The sequence below is a fragment of the Nilaparvata lugens genome, chromosome 1 (assembly GCF_014356525.2).
Source record: "Nilaparvata lugens isolate BPH chromosome 1, ASM1435652v1, whole genome shotgun sequence".
In the NCBI taxonomy this organism is placed as follows: Eukaryota; Metazoa; Arthropoda; class Insecta; order Hemiptera; family Delphacidae; genus Nilaparvata; species Nilaparvata lugens.
Window position 1 is genome coordinate 98,507,083 of NC_052504.1, and position 13,515 is coordinate 98,520,597.

General features: G+C 33.8%; 1 protein-coding gene across 6 annotated transcripts in view; it reads right to left on the minus strand.

The window, feature by feature from the left end:
• LOC111047118 (protein brunelleschi) overlaps window positions 1–13,515 on the minus strand; it is a 91,198-nt gene that overhangs the window by 46,394 nt on the left and 31,289 nt on the right. For all 6 annotated transcript variants that reach the window (XM_039419749.1, XM_039419754.1, XM_039419753.1 and 3 more), the window contains 4 exons: window positions 10,036–10,162; window positions 8,104–8,244; window positions 5,337–5,535; window positions 4,073–4,188 (listed from right to left, as the gene is read on the minus strand). In XM_039419749.1, coding sequence (XP_039275683.1) covers window positions 4,073–4,188; window positions 5,337–5,535; window positions 8,104–8,244; window positions 10,036–10,162 — 583 coding nt within the window. The remainder of the gene's footprint in view (window positions 1–4,072; window positions 4,189–5,336; window positions 5,536–8,103; window positions 8,245–10,035; window positions 10,163–13,515) is intronic.

Genomic DNA, 13,515 nt, shown 5'->3' on the forward strand with positions numbered 1-13,515 from the left:
GTGTTTCATCCTAAGAAGCATAAGACGATTGTTAACGGATTTTATGGATAGTAGGGATTTTAGAGATGATTTTTCAACAATGAAAGCCATACCAAGCATGTTTGCCCCTCTTCCGATTTTTCTGTCTGTTCCACTCTTGAAAATTCTGAAGTTATTGTAGTCCATAGTTTCATTATCAGGAAATCTTGTCTCTTGTACCGCTAGTATTTGGATTTTCTGCTTTTTTAATTCTTCTGTTAATGTAAGTAGTTTTCCCGGTTGTATTAGTGTCTGTATGTTTATTGTGCCAATGAAATTTTTCTTCTTGCTTGTGGGAAGTTTACCAGAGTGCTCCGATTCACTCATAAGTCGTGCAGGCCCAGTCTCCCCAGAATCCGAACGACTGGTTGCCACCTTTCTATTGGGTGGGTGGATTTTACCACCTGGGGTAGTTTTGTTATTACTTACACGAACCATGATTTCACTCTCAATTGTTTTTCTAGCCTTAGCTAGAGGATAGGAGCAAGGTTGAGAAGCCTTGCAACTTGATAAGGCAGCCGCCACTAACATGTGGAACAGACGCTGTCGGGGTACCGCCACTCACATGTGGAACCGTCGTGCCCTGGGTGCTAGTTTTGGTCCACCCCAGGTATTTTATTTCCCTGGTACCCGCCATATCTGGTGAGCATTCCCCTATCCGCCACCTGGGGAGGCGCCCAGTAGGAGACTAGCAACTCCCCTGGGAAAAAAAAAAAAAAATAATATATTATTATTATCTACGGTACATTTATTATGCAATACTATCATAGCTTAAGAAGTTTTATAAGAGTCGAGGTTGAATTCGAAATCAGCAATTAAACAATTTGTAAACGCGTCTATTTTGTGAGTCAGATTAGTTCGTTCGTCAGGAGAGCTCTTAAACTGAAAAACTGATGTATGGATGCGTATGGTCAGGATGGTACATACGCACTGATGATCGGCTGAGCTCTGTAACCGGTCTTAGGGCCGCTTGCACAGAAAAGCTTAAACTGAATTCAATCAGCGGTTGACTTAAACTCAAAATGAATCACATTATAACAAATGATACTTGATATAGATTTAATCCAGTTTAAGATGAAATTTAGTTTAAGCTGGCACTGTGCAAACGGCACTTAATCTTGATCAGAGGGCAGCTAATTTACACAAGCAGTAAACTGATAAATGAAATACCTTTTTACTTGAATTTAAAAATAAGTAGAACAAGCGTTTAAGAGGGTATATTTCTTTACCTTAAATATAGCAATTCAATTTTAATTATTTTAATTTCATTTATAGTGTTTTCTCTGCACAATATTTGTTGATTTTGATGAGTCTACTGTTTATTTATTTATTTATTTATTTATTTATTTATTTATTTATTTATTTCATTGACAATCACAAATCATAATATTATAATATATAATATGATTGGGAGAAGTTCTAAAGTTTCTACTGTAATTATTAGTTGAATTTGAACCTAAATTTTCATCATTATTTCGAAATAATATGTTTATCTTTTACTGTTTTGCAACTTTCACCAGCGGGCAAAGAGTTTCTTTTTGCTGGTGATTTCTAGATTTTATATTTTATTTAATTCAAGTATATGTATGAATAATTATGTTTATTTATTTATATTTTTAATGATATGTCATATAATAAAGAGTTTGTAATATGTCTTGAATATTCTAAATTGGCAATTTATTCGCCATACAACTACACTCAAATTCAATTTATTTGTCATAAAAATATAATGACAAAATGCAATGGAGTTATAAATAGATACACTAGTGACCCCCTGGGCTGGAGAACTCGCTCATGAACTGTTGTATTGTAATCTTTGAAATCCGCAACTTTTCATTGAAGAACAGAGTTTGTGAAAATTAGCTAAATATTTTCTCAGAAGAATAATTAGGTTTGATTGGGGATCCTATTTGAAATGAAAAAATACTCTCCAATAATATTACTCTGTCGCTTCAATAGTTTTGAGAATTTGAATGAATCCAAATTCATTTTTTTTAATGAGAAGGTGGTCATCTGATACATTTCGATACAGAGTTCCAAGAGTCCAACACCTATGGTGTCACCAATTGTGATATTTTTAGACAATATTCTAGTGTTTTATTATTCAAATCCAATTTATTTGCCATACAATTGCAAATCAAGTAGACGAAAGCAGAGAGAAAAGATAGCATAACAAGATATGCCATGGTGTAGGTAGTTTATGTTCCAAATTTCAAGCCGATTACTGTCAACTACTGTCTATTATTACTGATTTGGCTGGGTGAGAGTGTAAGAACAGCACAGTATGGGAGACTTCCAGCCTCACATAGCTTCACGAAAAAAATACGAATCTACTTCAAATTAAGTAGACAAAATGCAATGTTTTTTTGTGTAGTTGAGAAGTTGATATTATGGCAATTATTCATACTGAATGATTGACACCATTGTCAATCTCTGATAAACTCTCAGAGATTGAAAATGGTGTAATAACCGAAACCGGTCTAACTAAGTATCAATAAATCTGTGGTTTTTTGACAATTTCTTAGTCTTTTTCATTCAAAATGCAATGCAGTTATAAATAGGTACATAATAAGGTGTTGTCATAGAGAACATATAGTATAAGAAGATATCCCATGGTATAGTGCGATTATGTTGCTAATTTCACTGTAAACACAAGCTGACAGTCCTATAGTTATTTTTCGTGAAGCTATATGACGCTGATAATCTCTCATTCTGTGCCGTTCTTACACTCTCACCCAGCCAAAACAGTAATAAAAGACAGCAATTGGCCTGAGTTGACACAAAATCGGCATGGAATTTTTAACATAAACGACCAATATCATAGGATAGCTACTTAAGCCATCTTTTTTCTATTATATAACATTCAAAGATTGGATAAAAACGTACAAAACTTTGCAGGATGTCAAACAAAAATATAATTATGGTATATTAATTGTGGCATGAGTAGTATAAGTTAAAACTTGGGCGCTAGCCGACAATTGTTATAAACAACAGAATTATATTTACATGATATAATAACAGTGGCGTAACCTCGAATCAAAGTATCCTATAGGACTATTTTATTTATTTTATTCACTCACTTGAAAATGACATCATTTTCGAAACATGTTGTAGTAGAAAAGTTTTAAAAAGGTTACTTGGATCATTTATTTTTACTTTCCTTATCCTATTACCATAGGTAAGGAAAGTATTGCTTTCCGAAAAAGTTAAGGTACACCAATTTCTAAATTTCTATACGTTTCAAGGTCCCCTGAGTCCAAAAGAATGGTTTTTGGGTATTGGTCTGTATGTGTGTGTATGAGTGTATGTGCGTCTGTGTACACGATATCTCATCTCCCAGTTAACGGAATGACTTGAAATTTGGAACTTAAGGTCCTTACAATATAAGGATCCGACACGAACAATTTCGATCAAATGCAATTCAAGATGGCGGCGAAAATGTTGTCAAAAACAGGGTTTTTCGCAATTTTCTCGAAAATGGCCCCAACGATTTTATTCAAAATTATACCTAAAAAAGTCATTGAAAAGCTATATCAACTGCCACAGGTCCCATATCTGTAAAAATTTCAGGAGCTCCGTCCCATCTATGCAAAGTTTGATTTTAGATTTCCAATTATCAGGTCTCAGATATAATTTAAACAAAACATTTGGAGTGGAAAAGATTGAGCATGAAAATCTATACAATTAATGTCCAGTAACATTTTCACCTGAAATTGAAAACAAGCTTGAAATTTGAGAAAATGTGATTATTCAATTATTGCAAACTGTTGGCAACTGTTGATTCTATTGAATCATTCACTATGAAGAGATAGCAGATCTCGTGTGTATCCAGCGTTATTGTCCTGTCAACAGCTGGCTCAGATCTTTGAATAGTAGACTTGAGATGCGCGTGAACACTAGTCAGGTGATCAATTTTCATAGTGGCAAGGAAAGTTGTGTGAGTGCGCCACACCTGATTTTTATTTCTTGATAATATCCTATAGGACTTTGTGATCTGTTGTACGGATTGTGATTAGATTCTTATTTGTGTTAATGAATAGAATGATGTAGCTACCTGCAGCAGGAAGGTCATGTGACGAGTGGCCACAGCTGAGTGGCCCACTCGCTTGGCAGCTATCACGAGGTCTTGCAACACCAGCTTCTGCAAGCCCGGCCAGCCGACCAGACGCCCTTCAAAACAAACAAATAACAAATCAAATCTATTGTTCACATCTGCATTAAACACGCTATACCCGGTTGCCCAAAAGCCTGTTAAACTTCTATCACAATTAAATGCCAAGAGAAAAAATGAAATGAAATCATTCTTTATTTGGCGGAGTTAGGACTTTCAAGTCCTCTCTGCCACTCAACCTCGATACTATAGTGAGATCCACATTATGATTCAATGATTCAATGATTTTATTACAGCCAAAAATACATACAGTACACTAGGCCATGTCAATACAATAAAATTTCTAACAGAATTACAATAACAATACATAAATAAAGATAATAAACAACATGCAGTGCAAGCGCAGGCTTCAAAGCTATTCGGTTTTTCAAAAATAAATAAATAAATAAAATAATAATAATAATTCAGTTAGCCCACCGTACAGGTTATAGTACTGATACCGGTATAAATAATATTGAAAGGTTATAGCAGAATTATTATTACCATTTAAATTATGTTATTATAAATAGTATTTATATTTTGATATTATTTTCAAGAGAAATTGGAATAAATACCCACCGAGCAACATTGGAGATGGAAACTAATATTAGATCAAGTTTAATTGGATGACTTGAGTAACAGCTGTGTACACTCAGTGGGCATAATGAAGTCAACTCGGCAACTTTGTTCTCCTATCTTTCTTCACTGCCATTATAACGTGGACCTCACTATAGAAGTACCAATCGATTAGCAAAATTAATAAAACAATATAAACATTTTGAAGTACCCTTTATTTTTTTAAAACTTTGAAATAGTTCAACAACTACTTTCGATACTAACTCAAAGTTTTTAAAAAATAAAGGGTACTTCAAAATGTTTATATTTTTTTATTAATTTTGCTAATCGATTTGTACTTCTATAGTGAGGTCCACGTTATAATGGCAGTGAAGAAAGATAGGAGAACAAAGTTGCCGAGTTGACTTCATTATGCCACTGAGTGTACACAGCTGTTACTCAATTCATCCCATTAAACTTGATCTAATATTAGTTTCCATCTCCAATGTTGTTTTTATATTGTTTTTATTAATTTGTTAAAAAGTAGCCCATGTGAATGAAGTGTTTCTATTAGAAAAAATATATTTGTCCATAGTCAAGAGAAATTCTTCACCTGGAGGGTAATCGGCGGGGTCCAATGTCAACTTATACCCGGGAAGAGCTTGTAGCATCAAATTGTAACACTGTTCCCAATTGGTTTCAGGATTTCTTGCTGAGACATATCGGGTCGCCGCCAATCTGCGGTAGAACGAAGCCTTACGATGGAACCCAATCCTTGTATATAATTCTGACAAACTCATGAGGCGTTGGATCTGTGAAATAATTTAAATAATCTAAGTACATTTTATTCAATATCATCGGCAATTTTGCGACAAACTCAAATATTCAACAGCATAATACTAGACATAGGAACAATCTCAGTTTTCAATCTCATAGGCTTCCTCTCAATGAGAAATATCGGGGCACCGAGCTTCGCTCGTTATTTATTTATTGACTTTTGATAAACCAAACCCAATTCTTTAAAATGATTGGGGAAGTACTAACAGACACAGCCCAAAACTGTTTCTTTCCCGAATTTTGATTTATACACTATAAATAGTCCAGAAAGTAAGATATGTTCCATACACTTGAATTCAGGTTCAATTTTCTGTTCAAACATTTGAAAACAAAAAAATTATGATTTGGATTATATACAAACCAAATTGAATAACACTCACTAATCACTTGAAATCGTAAAATAATGATCAACTTTAATAATTATATTATACTCTAGTTTAGGAGGAATATCATGCCATGTCAACAAATCAGATTATGTTGATCGAATTGATTAAATTGTCTAGCTAGATAAAATTTCTCGCTGATTGATTATGATTACACAGCTGAAAATAATTCTGTCTGCCACACAGGCACACGCATCTTCTGTTGTCGAGAGACGACGAAATTATCATCTGTTTTCCAAGGATGAATTATCATTTTAATGTCGTTCAGCGAGTTTCCCAAAGAATGAGACCTAGTGCAATCGAATCTTTATATCATGAACCTACTATGTTCCAAATTTCGTGAAATTCGTTAGAGCCGTTTTCGAGATCCGTAAAACATAAATAACTAGATATAAAAATAACCAGATATATAAATACAGAAATTGCTCGCTTAATATAATAGGATTAATTTATTAGCATTTGAATTGCAATATCTCAAAGTCATGTTGGTACGATCTACATTTTGTACGATTACAAATGTATGATTACATTTTAGCAATCCACTGTTAGCACTATAAGAATTCACTTTCAAAACTTTACATTTAATTATTAATCTAAAAAAACTTACATAACGTGTCATTAAAAAAAATATCAATATCAACTTAGAACCGGTGTAGATCTGATTTAAATGTAGTCGTCTTATGATTCAGATAAGTTGGCAATCTATTCAATAATTTGACACCAATACAGAGTGTTTCGGAAGTAGTGTCAAACATTTTAGGGTATTGTTCCTGGATGATAGGAGACTACAAAATTTGACATTTAATGTCGTATTTGAAGAGTTCAAAACTCAGCGGTTATCCTTATAGCTGCCATTTTGTTTTTTCACTTGAGAATTTTTATCTCAAGAATGAAATGTTGTATTGATCTGAAATTTGGCATGAATATCTATGCTATAAAGACTCAACTTTGAAAAATGAAATAACATTTTCATAACAATTTTTGATGGCAAATTTCACGAAAACCGTTCACTTTACAGAAAAGTTACAAGAGACAAAAAAGTTGAAGAATTTTATAGACATTTCAAGGATTATTTATTAAAATTGGTCAAAGAATAACAGAGAAATAAATTATTTTCGTACAGTGCATGGATGACCACTTTTCACCATTTAAACATCAATAATAAATTTTTAATACCAATTGTACTTAAGATGAAGCTTTGAAATAAGCTCGTTATGGCTCCATATGGCCATACAGCTGAGTTTACAATGCTTTTCAGATGATCTTTCGACAAGTGGTCAAGCATACAGTACGAAAAGAATTAATTCCTCTGTTATTCTTTGACCAATTTTGATAAATAAGGTGAACCCTGAAATCTTCGTAAATCTTTCTATCTTTTTTGTCTCTTGTGAATTTTCTGTAAAGTGAACGGTTTTCGTAAAATTTGCCTTCAAACATTTTAAATGGCCGCCATTTTGAAAATGTTATTTCATTTTTTAAAGTTGAGTATTTATAGCATAGAGAATATTCATGCCAAATTTCAGATCTTGAAATAAAAATTCTAAAGTGAAAAACAAAATGGCAGCTATAAGGATAACTGCTGAGTTTTGGACACTTCAAATACGACATTTTTGTTGTCTCCTATCATCCAGGAACAATACCCTGAAATGTTCGACACTACTTCTGAAACACTCTGTATTGGTGTCAAATTATTGAATAGATTGCCAACTCATCTGAATCATAATACGGCTACATTTAAATCAGATCTACACCGGTTCTAAGTTGATAAGATAAGTATACTATTGATATTTTTTTAATGACACGTTATGTAAGTTTTTTTAGATTAATAATTAAATGTCAAGTTTTGAAAGTGAATTCTTATAGTGCTGACTGTAAATTGCTAAAATGTAATCATACATTTGTAATCGTACAAAATGTAGATCGTACCAACATGACTTTGGTCAACTGTATAGATGAGTCTGTATTATTGTTGAATAAAATGAATATTGTATTCTATTCTAAATATAACATTATTCTAGACCAAGTCACAGCAGTAAAAGATATCAAATGGAAAATAAATTCACGAAAAACTACTATAAGATTGTTTAGTTGCATAAGTTTTACTTGATTATCATAGCATTGAGAGATAAGTTCTAGAGAAAGCTTGAAACAAAAACCAACCTTCTCTTCCTCACTCAAAGTGAGATTTATGAAAACAACATTCTGCAGAAACGAAGCGGCCTGAACTATTGAGTTTTGCTCGATTGCTATGCGAGCGGCCTTGTAACACGCCTCGGTTTCAATCACTCCAGCATTCTGGTACTGCAATTACAACATAACAGCAAATTATTAATTGTTCAAGGGATTAAAAATAATTTACTGTATTAGATATTTGAAACAAATCTGAATCGACGTTTGTGTGAAGGAAATTGTGTCAATTGTGACAAAAGGAGTTTGTGTCAATTACAGTGATATTAACATTGGCATGGGTAATGGGTTACAGGACTAAGGAAGTGAATGAGCTCAACGTACAATTATTATTTACTAGCCGTCAGGCTCGCTTCGCTCGCCATATCCGTCTAGCCAGGGGGCTTCGTCCCCTGGATCCCCGACTGGATCGTCCAAAAATGAGATCAGCGAGCTCGCTTCGCTCGCCTGCATTTTTCATTTGAGCACGCTTCATTCCATAAGAAAGTCAAAGTACTGAGAAAACGCAGAAAAGCTGAGAAGCTGAGAAAAACGCTGATTTTGGGCGTATCTTTGATGAAATATTTAAGTCACCTAATCACAAAATGTTTAAACCCTAGCTGAACCTCTGTACCAAAGTTGAACATTTTCTGTCTATTACTTGATGAAAGAACTGAAAAACGCAAAAAACCGCTAATTTTGGGCGTATCTTTGGCGTTATTTCAAATTCCTTCTAACACAACATTATTACACCCCAGCTGAGCTTCTGTAGTAAATTTGAATATTTTCTGTTCATTTGTTCTCGATAAAGCTGAGCAAACGCAAAAAAACCTTGGAAAAACACAGATTTTGGGCGTATCTTTGGAAATTTTTCCAAATCCGTTCTTAGTGCGCCTCTAAAGGGCCAACTGAACATACCTACCAAATTAGAACGTTTTTGGTCCGGTAGATTTTTAGTTCTGCGAGTGAGTAAGTGAGTCAGTCAGTCAGTGAGTGAGTGCTATTTCGCTTTTATATAAACATGTTTGAGAATACCAGTACATTCCTCCTAGGATATAAAGTATATAATATTCAAACCTATTTGTTTTATGCACATAAGACAATATTTTATGATTATAAAACTGTATCTTATCTTCGTGCGCTGAAAACAAGCCGAGACAGACTATGGTGAGTTCCACATTATTATGTCACTGAGCGTTGCCGATTCTCTGCCTTGCCACTGCCTTCTATTGAAGATAGCTGATAACGCTATATCTGACGTGATATTAACTGTTCATTATTGTTTGAAATAATAATATCTAAATAGATCTTCTCATCAGTCCACTACTGTAGATGTTATTTCGAGTATTCAAATAAACGTAATACATAATAAATCATACAGGAACAATTATAGCGTAAGTAGATATCCCATGGTTACTGTTGTCTCAAGCCGATTACTGTTGATTATTGTCGAATTTTACTGTTTTGTTGGGGTGAGAGTGTATGAACGGCCGAGAGACTACCAGTGTCACACAGCTTCACGGGAAAGAATTACATGAACTATCAGCTTGAGATAACAGTAAAAGTTGTGACATAAACGCCCTATACCTTGGGATATCTACTTATGCTATTGTTTCTCTATGATAATATGTTATAGAATACATATATTTGAAACGAATTATAGAGATACAATTCTAGAAGTGTATATGAGTTTCTGTTTGGCTTGATAATGTGCAACAACAGCACGAAACGGTCGTCACCACACCAAAAGTGTTTTTCACTTTAAAGTTATCAAAATATAATTTAATAATAATAATAATAATAATAATAATATAATAATAATAATAATAATAATAATATTAGTGAAAACAAGATAGATAACCAACAACAAATTCTATAAGATTAATATTATTTAAAATTATTAATGAATGCATATATCAGCATTACCTTACTATAATGTATGATGGCTTCCCTGTAACTCTTCAGGATGTCATCCGGAGATAGAATTTTATCCGGTTTATGAAGAACTTCAGGAGCTGGAAGACTAACCTCTAATGGATCCGATATGCTGGACCTACAAATTAATAATCATTTGAATACGATCACAACTCACGAATATAGTTCTTATTCATATCATAGCAAACTATTTTTAGTTTCCCATAACATGAATTGAAGCGCTGAGTGGAAGAAGGTGTAACAGTTTTTTCAAAATCTACTTTTCTTCATGGAAGGTGTTAAGTGATAGTATTTCATATACTCTTCCATTTGAACCCATTATTCACACAGGAAAAGCAATATTGAATTGATGAAGGTGTTTTATTGGCAATTTCTTCCACTAGTGTGCGTGGTTTTCAATGTCGCTTAACACCTTCATCCATTTTTGGTGCTCATGGAGAACCAATGCACCAATCAATTCCTTATGTTGTAACAGAATAATTACATAAACTGAATAATAATATAAGATAATACTGAAACTAATATATTTTATGGCGTTTTGTTCTCCTTTCCATATCCTGCTATTCTTCCATTTATTAGTTAAAAAAGTACAGGAACTTTTCTTAAATGGAAGGTGCTATATACAATTCATTTGAAATATCTTTTGATTACTAATCCAAAAACCAAATAAATCTGATAATAGAAAAAAGCTCAAATGAAAAAAACGTTGAACGCTTGTATTTCAGAAGTTTGATTCTGTTACTTAACACCTTCCATTTAATGCTTCAATTACTTTTATAGATAGTTTAATTTAGAGAAAAAAAAATCAGTTTATGCATCATAGTTTGTGTAGCTTTTTCTATGCAATCTAACTTTCAGGATATGATCACATTGAATGCTCGTATGTGATCATGTATGAGCCGAGAAATAAAATCTAGAAAGTGCCATTGAAACACGTTGTGACTTGTCTGTAGCTGCTCACACTGAACGCAACCAGCAAGTGCAAGCGTTCAGTGTGAGTGTTCCTATTGCTCTTCCCAGATTTTGTATCTCATCTGCGTTCTTGGTCATGCATGACCACCCGTGCATTTTCACAATTATGCAGCCAATGTAATCATATTCCTATCACCATTAAAACAAGTAGTTCTGTGAACAGTAGACCTCGCGCTCAGTAATTTACATTGGCCTGTTATGTTTTCTCAAAAATTAATAAATAATTTATCAATTTAAAATGTCTAGAAAAAATCCTAAATAAACATTGAGCTTTCTGTCCTATCGTACCGTGACGTGTCGTCCCGGAATGTGAGTGTGAGCGCTGTTATCAGGTCTGGCTGCAACTGTCTACAAAGTTGATGAAAAGATACAATTTTCAAGATGTTCGATGTTTTTGAACGGGTAGTATTATAGTCAACTGTCTACTAACGTTGATGGAAAGATAAATTTTCAAGATGTTCGATGTTTTTGAACGGGTAATATTATAGTCCACTAGACAGCTGATTTATGATGAATAATTCTATAGTCTGATTTTTACTCTAATATTGGCGTATGAAGGAGGCTCCTTTTTCCTTTTATATTATCCTTGAAATGCAAAATTTGAAAAAGCCTTGAATATACGTCGACGCGCAATTTAAAAAGGATATCATGAAAAATCTCATGAAAAACTATTACCGCGTTTCGCTGTAAACGCGCAACATATAAACATTTAAACATTAAGAGAAATGCCAAACCGTCGACTTGAATCTTAGACCTCACTTCGCTCGGTCAATTAAAATAACTAACTAATTTGAACTAGAAAGACCATGTTCACTCCCGTGTTATCGGAAAGGCAGGTTGAACTGTCAGTCCCTGCTTATTATATCAGTCATGATGCCCATTGACGGCTAAATAATAATAACGAGTGACCTGGCTGGCTCAGGTCTGGTGCCAGAGTTTTCAGGTCGCAACTTATCAATTTCAGGGCCTCATTTACGGCTTAAATGATTTACTCAGGCGAGGTGGAACTTCCGTCATTGACTCCCCACCAATAAAAGATATACAAATATTTTATTATTTATTTATCATGTCAGAGGTGTGGAATAGTTTCAGAAGAATAACATGATGTTAGCAATACCACTCAATCGAGTGAAGAGAGCTCGATCAAAATGCCGCTTATATTCTGTTAGTTGTTCTTTTGAAAGCAGTGTAAAGTTATGAAGTCAAGAGCAATAATTCAAGTGGCATTGAGTCGCAAGCATCATATCAGGACCTCCTAAATACCATTCATTTAGGAGTTCCTGGCATCATTCTTAGACCAGATATAGAATAGACACGGCCCATTGTATATTCACACTGACAGTCGATGAAGCCAGCATCTCTAATGCCATATCACCCCATCGTGACATCAGCATCGGATAGAAAACTTTTCTGTAGTTTGTTTACATTGTAGTTTGTTTTGTATAGATACTATTGAAAGGTTATATCAAAATTACTTTCATTCAAATTATTCTATTATAAATAAGATTTCTATTTTGCTATTATTTTCCATAGAATTCGAAATATAATACCCACGAAGCAACTTTATTTCTGTTGTTTTGAAGTTAAAATTGATGTATCACAGCTTTTTAAATTAGCCGCCATTTCAGATTTGTATGAGCATAAAAATCTGATCCCAAAGCAAAGTTTTGAATCAAATTAAGAAAAAAGATATATCATTGATGAATTCAATTAATATTACATGAAATTGATTATCTTATCAAGGAAATGGAGACTAATATCAGATCAAATTTAATGGGATGGATTCAGTAACAGCTGTGTACACTCAGTGGCAAAGTGGAGACAATTTTAGAGACTCTGCAACGTTTTTTTCATCTTTCTTCACTGCCATTATAACGTGGAATGCCCCAGTATGACGTCATACATGTGGGCTTCAGAGGTTTGACTTTCCAGCGTGTCTATTCTATATCTGGTCTAAGGCATCATTGCAGCCATTTAATAATTCAGCTGACAGATGATTTCTGATTTTCAATGAAAATTGTGTAGCTACTACTTTTTTTTTCTCATGCACTTTCAATGTTATCCTCTTACATCCTAGAAAAGGTCGAAGGAATGAGTCAATCTCGATCTGCATAACGGTTCAAAGAATATGTGTTGAAAATATAAAGTCGATTGATGACAACATTTGAGAGTTGTCGTCAAACATGCATACAAACCCACAAAAGGGCAACGACTCATGTATATGAAAGTAGCAAGTCGCTAGGCACGTTCAATGAAATATTTTCATTGGATAGAATTGAAACTTGGCATATTTTCCACTATCAAACTTCAAATAATATAAATAACCGATTGTGAAACACCAAAAATACATTTGAGTAGGATTGATTAGGACGGCCACTAACGGCAGGACAAGTGTGTTGAAGATGTGTGTACACACATGCTCGTCATGCATGCTGTGTCATCAGCAAGAGGCTTCCAACAAGAAACAGCTGTTGACAGCGGCTTCTAACATGAAATAAA